The sequence below is a fragment of the Macrobrachium nipponense genome, chromosome 24 (genome assembly GCF_015104395.2).
Source record: "Macrobrachium nipponense isolate FS-2020 chromosome 24, ASM1510439v2, whole genome shotgun sequence".
Classification (NCBI taxonomy): domain Eukaryota; kingdom Metazoa; phylum Arthropoda; class Malacostraca; order Decapoda; family Palaemonidae; genus Macrobrachium; species Macrobrachium nipponense.
This window is the reverse complement of record NC_061091.1, coordinates 64,391,561-64,407,762: the sequence shown is the minus strand read 5'-3', so window position 1 is coordinate 64,407,762 and position 16,202 is coordinate 64,391,561. Positions and strand designations below refer to the sequence as shown.

Below are 16,202 nucleotides of genomic sequence, written 5' to 3'. Positions count from 1 at the left end.
TGGCAAAGCAATACAACAGATACTGAAATAGCTGCATGAAGACCTGTAGAAAGGCTAAGGAAATCATAGAAAAAGGTCAAGGTGAAGATGTAGACCAAATGGAAATTCCAGAAGAAAATATACAAGACAAAAGAGAGTGGAGAGAACTTACTCCGCATCCAACTGCATAAAGGGGATAGCTGACATAATAATGTAGATGGGGATAACAGCACTGCTTGACAATGTGAAATCAAGGGATTTATTACAATGCTGATGATCATGATTTAGTAATTTGACTGAAGATGGGCATGAGATTGGACATTCTAATATACCTGTTTCACCACTTCAGTGAGCAAGATTGACACTTTGCTAAATCCTATTTGGTTTATGAATACTTGACTACACTAGTAGGCTTTAGAAGGCAGGGTTTTGTACTTTACATGAACATATTTTATATATTGAGTGTAAATTACTAATGTTAATCTTTTGAATTTAGTTTAAACTGGGTTATGATATATACAGATTTTACTCTGGGAAATGTGGATAGTCTGTATAAATTTCTTTGTTTATTCTTGATTTATAGATCGGTGGGTTCGGCCTTCCATTCTATGGACTAGGAGGGTTCCGTTTACTTTGCGCTTTCATCAGTTATTTTGCTTATCCATCTCATGGTAAGAAATAAATGTGTTTTGATTGCAAGTCAAATTTTTGCATAAGTAAATTAGTTTAAAAATTTGCTTAATACATTAACATTAAAAAAGATAGTACGTAAATGGTTGTAAAAATAGAATAAGTAACATAGAGAGGTTTCTCTCTCTCTCTCTCTCTCTCTGTGTAAATACAGCTTTTTATAGAAACCAGTTGTGTATATAATCATTTGATAAGCTTTGTTTTTCAACTTGGTGATTAGGGTTAAATTGTGTTGTAGATATTTTGTCCGTTTTTATGTGTAAACATTGTTCAGTCTATTTTGGATTGTTATTGCTGTAATTTGTTTGTTTGTTAATTGTTGTTGAGTAGTTCTTGAAAAGATTGTTTATCCTGGTAGTTATCAGTGTTGGAATTACACTGTAACAGTTATAAGTTTCTGGAAATAGGATCAAGGTTTGTTCTGATACATAGTACAAACCTTTCGGTCCTACAATAGGAATATACTTTCTGCGTAGCTGGCATTACGGCCGTTGAATCTTGAATAAGGTGATTTGGCAGTAACTACTGTGGGGCAGGCTAGCCTGCCTGGATGTAAACACTCCACTTTACTTTCGGCTGTCTTCCGAGGAAGACGTGTGTTTGTGAGCTCCGGCTGACTGGTCGTTAAGCTTTTTCCCGGTGGGATCCTTTTGGTTTATTTTCAATTAATATACAAACCCACTTTTTGTGATAACCTTTGTAACCGCCCCTCTACTTGTGTTTAATTAGCCGCGGCTAAGGTATGCCAACTTATTTACATTCTTTCACCCTTTAACACTGGCTCAGACCTGCATGAGGACGAGATATGTATTTTCGTGAGGATGAGACATGTATTTTACGTAAGTGATATTGATCCTGTAACGGGACATGTATTCATCCAGTAATTACGCTTACGCTTGGGAATTACAAGGGGACTTCAAAGGTTTGTCCGTGTTTTGTTGTTATGGTAATTTCTCTTCTTCTCCTTTACTTACTATCAGAATAAGGAAGAAGGATGGGCGTGCGGTGCTGATGTTGGGGGATCTCCTTTTTACAGACTAGTGGTGATTGTGTTTTCACCAGTATTGGTTGGATGCTCTTCATATTGGTGATCCTAACCTTGGAATTGTACCTATGACTCGTAGCATGTTGCGTACCGATCCTGGAGTGTGTTTACTGATCCCCTGCTGATAAACATTTTCATTACCACTGCTACCCAGGAGTTATGCCACTGGACGAAGCTGTCGCACTGCCCTGTGAGGTTATCTACTCCTGATGGTAGAAGTCTGGCAGAAGGAGAAACCGAAGAAGAAGAGAGCTCGTCAAGTGTCATCATCCTCCTCTTCGAGATCATCATTTCTTCATGCCTCCTCCCCCAAGAAGTCTCGTCACGGGACTTCTAAGGGTCTGTCTCGCTCCGGTGAGACAGGTGGGTCTTCCGCCAGTTCCCGAGGAAGAAGACGGGGACCATGGAGGTACCGGCTAAAGCTGGTATCTCCTCTCCTGGTTCCGAAGGTTCCACCTCCGGACTGGGAACCGTCTCGGCCACCCGCTTGCGAGCGTTACCGAGTGTACGGTCACCTACGGGTGACCGTGCAGCCAGTGTCCAGACTGCGGAGTTCGCTAACCGTGTCAGGACCCAGGCATGGAGCGGAAGATGGTAGGAGTCGCTCGGGCGACTCTCGCCAGACTGGCAATCGCTCTTGCAGCGATCGTCTGGTGCCCAGGGTTGACATGATGTTCCCGCGGGTCCATGCACGCAGAGACCGGTGGAGGCGGGCCATCCAGCCCTCTTTAATTAATCTTTTTCTTTCAGAGACAGCCCCACCTAGGCGACAGTCGTGTTCGCGCGACCAACCAGTCTTGGGGGTGGCAGATGCTTCACTTGCCAGGTAGGAGTTTCGTAGCCCTCCTTGAGGAAGCGTTCTCTCCACTGCTACTCCTGCAGGTCCCTCCGGACAGGTGCAGTTGGGCTGTGTTGCTTCGGCAACTGCCCCAACTCTGTCCTGGATGGAGGACCTGTCAGTTGTCCTGAGGAACTGGCGAAGAGGAAGTCCAGGAAGAAGAGGAAGGTGTTGCCGTCGTCTTCTGCCGCCTCTTCCCCTTCGACTTCTAAGGCCCCCCAGCCGAAGAAGAAGAATGTAGCCTCCTTCCCCCCTATGATGTCTCGCTCAGAGACCTCTAAGGGTCTGTCCCACTCTGGTGGGACAGTTGGGGCTTCTGCTGGTCCTCCTGTTCCTTTGGGAACGGGGCCCGTCTCTCCTTCCGCAAGGAAGATGATGATGGGGACCGGAGGGGTACCGGCTAACACCGGTACCTCCTCTCCTGGCGCCAGAGGTTCTGCCTCAACGCCAGGTACCGTCTCAGCTTCTCGTTCACGAGAGGTACCGAGTGTATGGTCACCTGCGGGTGGCCGTGCAGCCAAGACCCAGGCAACCGAGTTCGCTTGGCGCCAGGATCCAGGCACGGAGCGGAAGACTGGTGGGAGTCGCCCAGGTGACTCCCACCAGGCCAGCGATCGCTCTCGTTGTGAGCCGCCGGTACCCAGGGTTGACGCGACGGTCCCAGACCGGGGACCGGCCGTGGGCTGAGGCGAGGAAGCGGTCCCCTCTGTCGCCTGGACCAGCCTCGGCTGATCCAAGCAGCGTGACGCGCCGTGAGGACAGGCCTCGCTCCCACTGCGACAGCAGACTCTGCCGGTCCCCTGACCGTCGCTCCCACCGGGACCAGGCGGAGAGGGGGACCAGCAGCAGCTCTTCTGATGCTCGGGACCGTCACCGCTGTTCTCGGTCCAGCCCCCCCCCCCAGCACGCTGGTTCTGTCGGTGGGCGTGGGGGGAGTGTCAGATATACCTCTCCTATCCCTTCAACTTCCTCGGGCTACACTGGGAAGAGCGAGGCGATCAGGAGTGATCGCGAGGGGTGCGCTCCTTGTGCTCCCACTGCGACAGCGGACTCTGCCGGTCCCCTGACTGCCGCTCCCACTGGGACCGGACGAATAGGGGGACCAGCAGCAGCTCTTCTGACGCTTGGGACTGTCGCCGCTGCTCTTGGTCTATCCCCGGAGAGCTGCTCGACCAGTGCAGCCCGATCGCCAGCAGCTCTCCTGAAGAGACTGGCGCTCTGTTCTTGGTCCAGCGTTTCCCTGTAAGAAGACCAGCGGTCTTTGGTCCAGACCTGCAGCTCGATCGCCACCGTGGGTTGGTGATCGCCTGCAGTCCTCCCAGCCTACTGGTTCTGCTAGTAGGCAGGGTAGGAGTCTCAGGTCTCCCTCACCTGTCCCTTCAACCTCCTCAGCGGAGTGACCATCACCGCCATTCACGTGATGGTCTGGCTGGACCACGCACACAGAGACTGGGGTGGGCTTCCCCTCGGTCCTCTTGAGAGGTTTCGACCTCGACGAGGACTGGGACGCGTCGGAGTTCGGTATCGGCTCTCTCCTGTCAGGTGCTCGCTCAGCCCCACCCAGACTACGGTCACGGTGGCGGCAGACGTTTAGCCTACAATACGAGTTCGTAACCCTCCTCGGGAAAACGTTTTCTCCAGACGGTAACGTTTTCCTAGACTCTGAGCGGGTGTGGTGATGGCTGCCCGTACTCGCATCTCCGACTGCTAGCACCACTGGGAAGGCGAGCGAGTATCCAGTCTTCCTCCCCCATTCCCCCTCTCCCTATGGCTGCGAAGGGAAGGGGAGGGATCCTGCAGAGCGCTCTTCGTAGGATTCCACGTCGTGGGCTGCGTTCCTGGGGGGGACCTTCGGGTCCTACCAGACGTAAGTCCCCGTCGTTGAGGAAGGATCTTGCCCTATCCTCGATTTCTACGGGAATCGGGAGGACCACCACCCGATGATCGTCTGACAAATTCGGTTGGGGTTTCGCCGAGTGCTTAGAATTCTTCGGAGTTTCTAGCACTCTCCGAGTGTTCTGGTCTTCTGCGATCTGCTAACACTTGGGCGAAACCACGGTCTAGGGTGGGCGAGATGAGAATCCCAGATAATTGTTACTATGATAATCGGGAATCTCGCCGAAGGCTTGAATTCCTGGATTTGTTCATGAAACTTACCTGTCAGATATATATATAGCTGTATTTTCTGAAGTCCGACAGAAATTCAAAAACTTCCGGCACACACAGTGGTCGGCCAGGTGGTTAGTACCCATTCCCGCCGCTGGGAGGCGGGTAACAAGAACCATTCCCATTTTCTATTCATAATTTTTCTGTCGCCGGTGCTGGAAACACCTGTTTTCAGTACCTCCGTCTTAGGATTTTGGAAACTTCATTGCCGCTAAATATCCTAATTGTCTTTTGATTTATTGACTTGGATTTGTGGCTAGGCATACGCTATCTTAAATTGTATATCTGAATCTAGTTAGGCTAGTTTCAGAGGGTGTTGTCTGCTAAGATAGGGTGTGGCTACCGAAAGCTTCGGTAGTTCCGCACTCGATATGCACGAGGGCTCTGGGTCTTGCTTTTTTGTTGAGATTTGTCATGTAAGGAGTGTGAGACTTTGTCTAATTCTGTAAGGAAGACGTATGATTCGCATGTACGCAATTAATCAGTAAACAAAAGTCAGGGTAGGCTAATCTACCTGTAGACTTTATTTTGCCTAACCCTGTAGTATGGCCTACGGGCTATAGATATGTCTCGTGAGGTAATGCCCTTTACGTTATAGATTCCATCTGTATCTTGGAATCTAAGGTGCTCGTCTCTCCTATCATTGTGGTGAAGAGTGCTACTTCTGTATTGTTACTCCTTACCCACCCTGTAAAGGTTGCCTTCGGGCCCTAAACAGTTTCTGTAGAGGGTATTGACCTTTCTCTGATACTCTATCGATTCGTAACTTAGAATCGAAAGTGCTGGCTTTGGAGAGCAAAAGGTGAGTGGTTAAGTGCAGTGACGTGCCCCTTGTGTAGTGGAGGGTGCGTCAGATCGGCCTTATTTCGCCTCTTAGGCCGGGACCTCTGCTTGACTCCCAGGAACAGGGAGAGAGCATGTCGAAAGCCGAAGGAGGGTTACGAGGAACTCCCACCGATCTGACGTGCCTTCGGCAGACCTGAAGATACTCCCAGGCTGCCAAGTGCGTGCACGAATCCTGAAGGATTGCTTCTCGTCCTCCGAAGCGTCCCTCCCTGCGCAGGGTTTGGAGCTTTCGGAAGGACTCGCGCCCTCTAAATAGGGGGGGGAAGCTTATAGAAGAGGACGTTTCACGTCCTCTCTCTCTCTCTCTCGTCATGCGTTGCAGTGAGAAGTAAAAAGACGAACGTCGCCTGAACTCGTGTACGTCTTTCCACCGAGAAAAGGGAAAGCAAGTCATATTTGCAGGACGCTTTTGAGCGCGGACGTCCTAGCTTTGTTGCTGTGAGAATAAGAAGGCGTCCCTCGCCCCGCGTATTCTCACACGTCAACCCTTCACCTGAGACTGCTTCGTGCGTCGGTTTTTCTCTCCGAGATGTCTCTCGCTCTTCCCTGAAGGCAGTTTCTCTCGCTTGCATTGACGCCTGTCAGGAGCGTGACGCTTTTCTGCACGCTTCTTTTGACGCTCGGCTTGAACGGGACGCTCGGATGGACGCCAGGCGTGCGCGGGTGCACGCTAAGCGCACGCGGATGCGGACACCAATGCTGCGTGCCAATTGGACGCCGGAGCGCGAAGCCAGGTGGACCGACCGAGTGAGTGCCAGTGGACGCCGAGCGTGTGCCAGCGCCAGCGCACGCCAGGGTGTGTCGCCTGCTGAACGTTTCTTTTAACTCTTCAAGCTGATTTGGGCCTAAAGATTTTTTACCTACCTTCGGTGATCCCTTCTACCTCGCCTGCGAAGAATGTGAAGTAAGCAGTGCTTCGGAGGAAGCTTTAAAGTGAAAAGGCAACTTCGTTTTCGAAAACCCAGCAAGACCACGGGTTTTCGTGAATTCTAGAGGTCTCTGTCAGTTAATATTGCTTTTCGTAAAGTCCAGGATTGGATGGAGTTATGGAAAGCTCAAGGAAAGATCTCTTTTGCTCTACCGCAGTCAAGACTTTGCGGTAAGGCAGCTATGGGCTATGTAAAAGCTCGACGTCCTGCACGTCAGGACTCTCGGCAACGTTCAGTAGGATTCTTGCAAAGGCACTCATCAAAAGGACGCTCTTCAGGAAAGCGCAAGACAGGACTTCCTTTGCCATACTGCCAATAAATTTTAAGCTTTAGCAGGCATTAGTTGTGATACGGGAGAGGAAGCTGGTTGGAGAGTTTCTTCCTCTTCCCAGGATAATTTTGCAAGCTTTTTAGCCCATCTGAAAGGGCTTTTCAGATGATAGATTTTTGTTAGTTCCTAGTCGGGACTACGCTGCCGAATTGAACATCGTCGTTCTACCTGTCGTAAGCCGTCTCTTAACAGGATTCTTTGCCCCTTCCTCGTTTGAGACGGGAATCGAAAATAAATGCTCGACTTCCTGGATTACGTTTTGTCAATTCAGTGAATTTCCCCCATTGACAAAATATCTCTTTGTCCCGTAAATGGGTTAGTTCTCATTGACAAACTTCTCATTAACTTTATATTGCGTAAGCGGTTAAGCTCTTATTGACAAGATTCGGAAGAGCTCTCGTTCATCATTCGCAGACTCGTACAAGAAATAGACTTGTAGACTACGTCAATGAACGCTTATGTCCAATAACATAAGAAGCTTGAGCTGTCTGCTTCGATTCTCTGAGTTTTGTTCATGAAACTTGCCTGTCAGATATGTATGTAGCTGTATTTCCGAATTCAGCTATAGTATATATGTCTGCCAGGTAAGTATGAAAAAACTTTATTGTAATATAATATATAATATTTTGCCACCTTGCGTTATTTTACTACTGGTTGGTTCAAGTCATATACGCTTGCTGTAGTTACCTCTTCGGATGGCAACCAAGAGGTCTATTGTCTATTATTTAAGGACATTTAATCGTTACTCCCTGCAGCCTTCCAGGAGTTTCCGATTTATCTTTTACCGTTGTATGGTAGTGTTATGACGACACAAACGCATCTATATATTTAGCGGTTTTCTGTTTCGCTTAAATATACCAGCTTGAGTCTCTCTTTTATGCTAAAAAAATAACGGACCTATTTCTTCGTAGAATAGGGTACTGGCAACTCAGGCATAAAGTTAAGAGACACGATCGTAGCTGCTGCTGTCACTGTCCTCTCCTCCAGTCCAAACTCCAAACGAGCCAGTACCAGCTCGTTCGCTGTCATGCGCGGTAGGTTACGTCTCTCTCTCCTGCGGGATTGACTGACTAACCGTCTCTCTGGTGGCAGTTACGTCTCTCTCTCTCCTGCGGGATTGACTGACTAACTGTATCTCTGCCCTACAATCACGGACTTTAGCCTAAGATTGAGGGGATTTCTTACATGAATGAATAAACATTGCATTCGTTTTGCCTTACTATGTTCTACAGAGATATCTCTTACTCCTTTCGGTGCTCGTTACCGCACGGTATAGGACTACGCGTCTACCGCAACATTGCACTATTATATGCTCTCCTGCTTAGGCAAAGCGCAGCCTTATTAGGGAAGTAAACATACTGTGTTGAGGGAAATGGATGAGCTTGCTGGGGACCATTTCCTTCCTAAAGAATTTTGTTTGTTTCCCTGAATAGACTGCAATTCAGACCTCTACAGTTTTTTCCTACCGGGAAACTGAAATTTTATTAAAGATCTAGGAATGATTCTGAACATCTCTCGGTGCGTTAAGTATCACTTGAGGCGTTAAGTATCACTTGAGGTGATAGAAAGAAGGTGCCGGACATCTGGAGAGGGTTTCAGATGTCCTGGATCATAATCTGAAAGAAGTGGAAGCAATTCAGTCGTCCCTCCAGTCCTCGAAACGAGTTTTTGGAACCAGTGGTCCATATCAACTCTGATCTTCCACAGCTCTCTCATATCTTAGGAAGTATCTTCTCTCGGTCCCTGTCGGGTTTACGAGAAAGAGCCTATTATAACAACAGGCGTAGAATGTAACGATCCTCTAGAGGTTCGTTACAGGATTGCAAAAGTCCGTACGAATCGTCTCGATCGACGGCAGCAACTACTGACTTCCGAGTGGAATCTTTCTTTAGAAGTATGTTGAGAGTTGTGGAGACTTTAGGGACGTCCTTTCATTTATCTCTTCGCTAGGTTGAGGACGAAGAGGCTTCTTCTTCTCTGCTCCCTTATTCTCGATCCGGGAGCGGTAACATTAAAACGCCATCCTATGATATTGAACGGGATGGATGTTTAGTCTCTCTTTTCCCTTTTCAAACGCTTAGGAAATGTAATAAGATGATTTATACCATCACAGGGAGCGACAATGACGCTAATCGCCCATGTTGGCCTTCAAGATCCTAGATTAACCAGAGGTCACCGTCCTTCCAAGGACGCTTTTCCGAGAGAGTCTGTCTACTTTAACAAGGATGGCACAAGCGAAAGGTACCTATAACCTCTCCGCTCTGAGTCTGACTACGTTCAGACTATCGAGATGTTGACAGCATAAGATTGCTGTCTTCCTTTCCGTTTGAAGAATGGGATAAGCCTTGGCAGTCACAACTATTAAAGGAATACGCAAATATGTTGTTGACGGCCTTTGGGCTCAGAGATTTGCTTCTGTCAAACAAAAAAGCCCTTCACGATCTTTGAGTTCTGTGGAATCTCGAAACTCGCTCACCATCTACTTTTTGTCTCACCTGTTTTCTCGGAGTCAGACACTCGTGCGAGATCAGGAGACATATAGTAGCCCTGAGTTTCTTGTTGACGAAGTCGGTTGCGTTTATACACCCCCGATGATCGTTTAACATGAGACCAGGTTGGACTGTCAGGCATTCGTCCTTCGGGACTGAATCGCCTTTTTGCTCCTCGCTCCTTTCTCCTGGCACCAGAAGCTCGAGTCAGGAGTGGCTCAGGAGTTGATTCGCTAACGACGTTGGGTTGCGTTGATACACCCCCCAAGGTTTGCTTAGCTTGAATCGCCCAGGCAGTCCAGACACTCATCCTTCAGCGAAGAATATGCCTTATAGTGCCTTATGGTCTTCAGGGTACAGCCTTGCTGTCCTTAATTCGTCTGACTGTCAAACTGGTCGTCACCTGACTTTAGTACAGACGGATGACTGTGCGTGTCCAGATCGAAGCTTTCAATATGGAACTTAGACATAGTCTGAAGTTCTTGATGTCAAAGCATTCGAACATCTCCTACCTGTTAACTTCTTGCACGTGATCAGGAAGGCCTTTTTCTAACCACCCTAGATACGACAAAGAGGGTTAGTGAGGTTTTCAGCCATCGTCAGAAGTTTTGGCATTAGAGAACACAAGGCGGTGCGTTCTCTAAGCCTTCCGTGTAGCCTAAGAATGGAAACCCGTCTTGTTCTTGGGCCAGGAGCTTGGAATCAAGGATGGCACAAGTTATTGGGCAGGAGCCAGAGAGAGTCCTGTGCCCTGTCAGGTCTCTCAAGTTTTATCTACATAAAACTCAAGAAAGTCGAAGTCGTACGGACAATCTGCAGTGTTCCGAAAAAGACCAGACTTGCCCATATCGAAGAACACCCTGGCTTTATTGTTAAGGAGTTCTTTCAAAAAAGCTCCTTCATTGTGTTTTGCACAAGATTTGAAATCTTTTGATTTGAATGCTCACGAGGTGAGGGCGCGGCCTCTGAAGCATTTCAACAGAGCATGGCACTCAGCAACATCCTGAGTACCATGTTTTAGCGAAGCAACTCTGTGTTCACTTCACACTCCCTGCGAGATGTGAAGATGGCATATGAGATCTGCTGCTCGCTAGGGCCATACGTGTCTGCAGACACAATCTTGGGGGCAAGAAGTACCACTCATCCTATCCTGTAGAAAATGGTTAGGAAGAGCTCTTAATTTAGTAGTTGAGTCGCCGACAACGGTGACTTCTTAACTCTTAAGCCTTAGTTAACCCTCTTACGCCGATTGGACGTATTAAACGTCGAGTCAAAATGTCTCCCGTATGCCGATTGGACGTATCATACGTCGGCTCAAAAAGTTTTTTTTAAAAATTCGCGGAAAAATACTTATAGGCCTACCAGCCGAAAACTTTTGTATCACGCGCCTTGGGGGATGCTGGGAGTTCACGGATCAAGGCGTTGTTTTGTTTACAATCGCTACGCAGGCGCGCAAGCGCGAATTTCTTTCTTATCGCACTAAAAAGTATCAGTGACACATCTCGGAAATTATTTCGTCACTTTGACATAATTATTGCACCATTTTAAATTATTATATATGAAAATGTGCGCAATTTCATGCACAATACAACTAAAAAATACTCATGATTGTAGCTTTTATCAATTTTGAAATATTTTCATATAAATAACGATAAGTGCAAAAATTTCAACCTTCGGTCAAATTTGACTCTACAGAAAAGGTCGAGAAACGCAATTGTAAGCTAAAATTCTTATATTATAGTAATATTCAATCATTTGCCTTCATTTTGCAACAAATTGGACGTCTCTAGCACAATTATTTCGATTATGGTGAAGTTTATTGAAAAAACTTTTTCCTTACGTTCGTGCGATAACTCTTCCGATAAATTTTTTTCGTGCGATTGTCCTAATGTTTTGCACCCTTTTAAATTTGCGTTACATAAAGTTTTATATATGGAAATGTGCGCAATTTCATGCACAATACAACAAAAAACAACCCATGGTTGTAGCTTTTATCAGTTTTGAAAGATTTTCATATAAATAACGTTAAGTGCAAAAATTTCAACTTTCGGTCAACTTTGACTCTACCGAAATGGTCCGAAAAACGCAATTGTAAGCTAAAACTCTTATATTCTAGTAATATTCAATCATTTAACCTTCATTTTGCAATGACTTGGAAGTCTCTAGCACAATATTTCGATTTATGGTGAATTTATGAAAAAAAAAAAAAGTTACGTTCGCGCGGTAAACTCTTCCGAAAAAATCAGAATTTTTTTGTGCGATTGTTGAAATGTTTGCACCATTTAAAATTAGCTGTTACATAAAGTTTTATATATGAAAATGTGCGCAATTTCATGTAGAATACAACTAAAAATGATTGAAGGTTGTAGCTTTTCTCTTTTTTTCGAAATATTTGCATATAAATCACGATAAATAGAAAAAAAAACCACCGTTCGGGGTCGAAATTCAAATTTTACTCTACCGAATAGTTGAAAAACGCAATTGTAAGCTAAAACTCTTACGGCCTAGTAATATTCCGTCATTTTTCTTCATTTTGAAACAAATTTGAAGTCTCTAAAACAATATTGTGATTTATGGTGAATTTTTGAAAATATATTTACCTTCACAAATCCGCGCGCCGATTCGCGGCCGCAAGTCTCCGAAATACATACATGGCATTATCCTAATATTTTGTTCCTTTTCATATTAGCCTTTTTTATAGAGTTTCATATATCAAAATGTGCGCAAATTCATGAAGAATACAATAAAAAATAATTGAAGGTTGTAGCTTTTTCCATCTTTGAAATATGTGCATATGAAAAAATATATATAATAAAATTTCGACATTCGGTCAAATTTAACTCGTCCGAAATGGTCGAAATTTGCAATTCTAATCTAAAACTCTTACAGTATCGTAATATTCAATCATTTGTCTTAATTTTGAAACAAATTGGAAGTCTCTAGAACAATATTGTGATTTACGGTGAATTTTGAAAAAAATATTTTTTTGCGTCCGCGCGTTACGAATTCGTACATCATTTTGTGATAATATTTTTTCCGGTGTTGCTTTTATTGTTTTACAATGTATTATATATTCAAAATGATCGCAATTTAGTGTACAAATACAACGCAAAAAAAAGTAACTGGTTAGCTTTGACCGTTTTCTGCACAGCGTGATTTGAATTTACAATTATGTAGAAATTTTTTTTTTTTTGCTACCATATATCGCATTCTTTACATATGATAAGATATATTTTTTTCATTTCTGATGTTGCATTCTAAACTTCAGCAATGACAAAAAAAGGAGCAAAAATGAACTCTTAATCTTCAAAAGTACGCGCGCTGTAATTTTTTGAAAAAAATTATTTTTTCCACTTCTGCGCTCACTCCAAACCAGGCCCGGCATACGGGAGACGTTTTGATTTTTAGGGCTCCGGCTTAAGAGGGTTAACACACCTTAACTTTGGCTAGGTGGTCAGGTGGTGATATATATTTTTATATATATATTTATTTTACTTCTTAGCCCTCATGATATGGTCAATATGGTCTAGTCACGTCGTGGTCTCGCCCCTGTTGACAGATCATCTGGAGTGCACCAGCTATATAGGTCTCTACCTCGCTGGCAACTCTAGTAGCACAAGCAGACTTACGTGGCAATAACCACGAAGCCAGCAATGCTAACAGGTGGAACCAAAGATGTAAATCATCTGCATGCATTTGTTTCCCAAAATCCTTCTATTCTGTCCCTTCCACCTCCAATGGTGGGATCAGCTATATATATATCTGACAGGTAAGTTTCATGAACAAAATGATATTGTTATGATACAATAAAGTTTGTTCATACTTACCTGGCAGATATATATAATTAAGTACCCACCCACCACCCCTCAGGGACAGTGGAAATAAAAATTATGAATAGAAAATGGGAAAAAATGGTTCCTGATACCCGCCTCCCAGCGGCGGGGAATGGGTACTAACCACCTGGCCGACCACTGTGTGTGCCGGAAGTTTTTGAATTTCTGTCGGACTTCAGAAAATACAGCTATATATATATCTGCCAGGTAAGTATGAACAAACTTTATTGTATCATAACAATATCATATTTCTAGCGTTCGAGAGAAGCATTGCTGCTGAAGGAAGAATATCTCTGGAGGGGCTCAGCCTGGATGGACCTGACAGTCCATCGCCTCAGTAGGCGGCCAACCCGAGGATAGAGAAGAACGGGTGTGAACATCCAGTTCGGCTCGAACTATCGTCTTCGGTATCCTGTTATCACCATAGAAGTCTTCCTCCGGGAAAACTTCTTTCACACTCTTCATTAGAGAATGAAGGGTGTCGGCCTCCAGTCCTTATTCTTGTTCCGCGAATGGAAGAGAATTTAGGATGGAGGTCTATGAACAGGAACCTACAAATATACTACGTATGTTGCCCTTCTGTTATCAGTTGAATTGTCCGAGGTGTAGGCCCATACCGTAGTTAACTCTACGGGTTGTGACCGAGACAAATAGTATCTTCTTAATTGAACTGCAACTCGGGACTGCCCTGCAAAACCTCCCAGGAGTTACCAGCTTTGATTTTGAGATACTTATGGTATTGCTACAACAACAACACCTCAGCGTTTGCATTCACCGAAATCCATTTCGATTAAATGCAAATGCTCCAGCGTATTTTTTTGCGCTCAATGGTTCTAGCCGAATGCATTCCTTCTTGGAATGGATTACCTGGCAACTCAGGATGATGAGTGAGCGAGAGCTAGCGGTGTATGGGCTGCCTGCGCAGCCCAGTACCAGCTGGCGCTCTCCGAGATAGGATGGTCGGATTATGTCTCTCTCCTCTGCAATGATTGACTACCGAACCGAATCTCTGCCCGGCAATCACAGACTTAGGTCTGGTTGGCTGGAATTCTCGCATACGTGAATGACCATTTCTGCATCGCCTTGGACATTGCGAGAATTTTAAGACAGAGATATCTCAATAGACTCGCTATCATCTTTCTGTTTACCGCACGGTAATAGAAGTCTGCAGCCTAGTCTCCTGCTGCATCGCACCGGCCGCTGCGATAATGCGGAATGATTTCTTCAGACATATGAATTTGTCTTATAAATATATTTTGTTTTCGTAGGTGTGCAATTGTTCATTGTTCACCCCGAATTGTAGATGTATAACAGAAGACATCGCCTGTTCCCCGCCCTGCCAGCTCTACTTCCAAGTGTATAGATGTCCTCCCTGGATAAAGCTGGGAAGAAGATGATGATAATTCAGCTCATGAGAAGCGGTTCTTCAGGCAGTACAATCCCTGTGTTTTCATTGCTGAAAAGCGCTCCACTTTCATTGCAACTCCGACTTCTCACTGAACAGCAATGAAGTAGCGGTTTAGCGTTTTCAGTCCTTTGTAAATCACAGGGATTAAGCCATCTCCGTGGGTTGGTGTCATCGGCGGGACTTTTCTATGTTCAGAATCTTGAGAGTTACTTCTCTCGATTCAGCTGTGAAGACGTAGGTTGGCATTCACCTATCACCTTCATCTTCAATGGCACATAGTGTTGTTTCTTCTTAGTTGAGATTCAACTACTATGAGAACTGTCTTGCCATCAGGACCTGTCTCTAGAAGGCAATTGACTTTCGCCTGTTGGTCACATGCCTTGAGAGAATCATCATCTCGCCTTCTGGCATCGGCGGCAACAGAGAGACGATTTGTATGGTCTCTCGGCATAACCCTTCAAAAGGCGTGGGTCACGTGACTACGCCTCAGATGCTTGGACAGCTCGCCTTACACAACCAAACGCAGTCAGTCGGCAGCTGTCAAAGCGTCAAAGACCGTCACGAGCTACGCTGTGGACTTTGTATCGGTTGTTCCAGATCAGTTATTACTTCGTCCTACTAGTGTGTTCCGGTACCCATAACCATTGACACCCACCATGGAGTGTCGGTGTCGAGACACTTCGCTGCAGTGGAATACGAGACCGCAAGACACTTCGCTGCAGACGAATAGACCGGTATGGGTACTGGACATCACTCCGAAGAATATGTTGGATAGGAAGATGGATAGGTCATCGCGACCATATCCTTCTTTCCCTCTGGGACTGCCCACGGGTCCTTGGAACCTCTTTTCCCTGGACCAGTGGTGGATGCTTGCAAGATGTTTGCTTCCCCAGCTTCTTGACAGGACAAGTTGCATCTCGTCCATGGTGTGCAGTTGTAGAGGTAAGAAGGATGCGAGAGTGACTGGCTCTCCCCTTCCACGCCTCGTCTCTCCATTCCTCGTCCTTCGGGTTGAGGATAGGACTCGAACTCACACTGGCTGGTTGGATGATTGATGCGGTAAGCCTATACATAAGCATCCTTTTTATGTTTCTTATCAGAATCATAGAAGCAATCCTGCTCCTTCCTCTAGCAAGGGGAGGAAGGAGACTGACAATAATGCAAACCCTTCCCAGAACTTTGCATTAATGTCTCCGATGCCAATATTCTTCACAGCCCTTTCTCGGTTGAGTCACGATCCCTCGCTCATTTCGAAAAGGCCCAGAAGTCTGACTCTTGATCACACAGCTCCTATACTCCGATCAAGTTGTCAGAGGCAGCAGGGCACTCCTCCTCGCTCTTACGACCAGGAGGAGTACCCTAGGTGCGCAGAACTCCAGTCAGTTCTAGAGGCTCACTCAGATTCCTCCCACCAATCAGTGAGTCTTCCTATTGTTAAAGGACCGAAAGGTTTGTATTATGTATTGGAACAAATAACAATTTGTTGAAAATTGTATTTTTCCTAACTATACAAACCTGAGGTCCTTTAACAAAGATGCCCACCTCATGCCACCCCTGGGCCGAAAGGCATAGTGGAGTGTTTACATCCAAGGTAGTTACTGCCTAACCACCTTGTTCGAGATTCAACGATCATAATTCCAGCTACACT

The 16,202-nt window shown here is 45.6% G+C and overlaps 2 protein-coding genes across 2 annotated transcripts in view; both read left to right on the top strand.

Annotated features, from left to right (window-relative positions):
• The window catches only part of LOC135205693 (protein sel-1 homolog 1-like), a 337,811-nt gene that overhangs the window by 270,568 nt on the left and 51,041 nt on the right, over positions 1-16,202 (top strand). The window lies entirely within an intron of this gene.
• Positions 1-16,202, top strand: part of LOC135205570 (uncharacterized) — a 40,172-nt gene that overhangs the window by 16,875 nt on the left and 7,095 nt on the right. Inside the window, exon 8 of the mRNA XM_064236334.1 lies at positions 563-650. Within this exon, the coding sequence (XP_064092404.1) occupies positions 563-650 (88 nt within the window). The remainder of the gene's footprint in view (positions 1-562; positions 651-16,202) is intronic.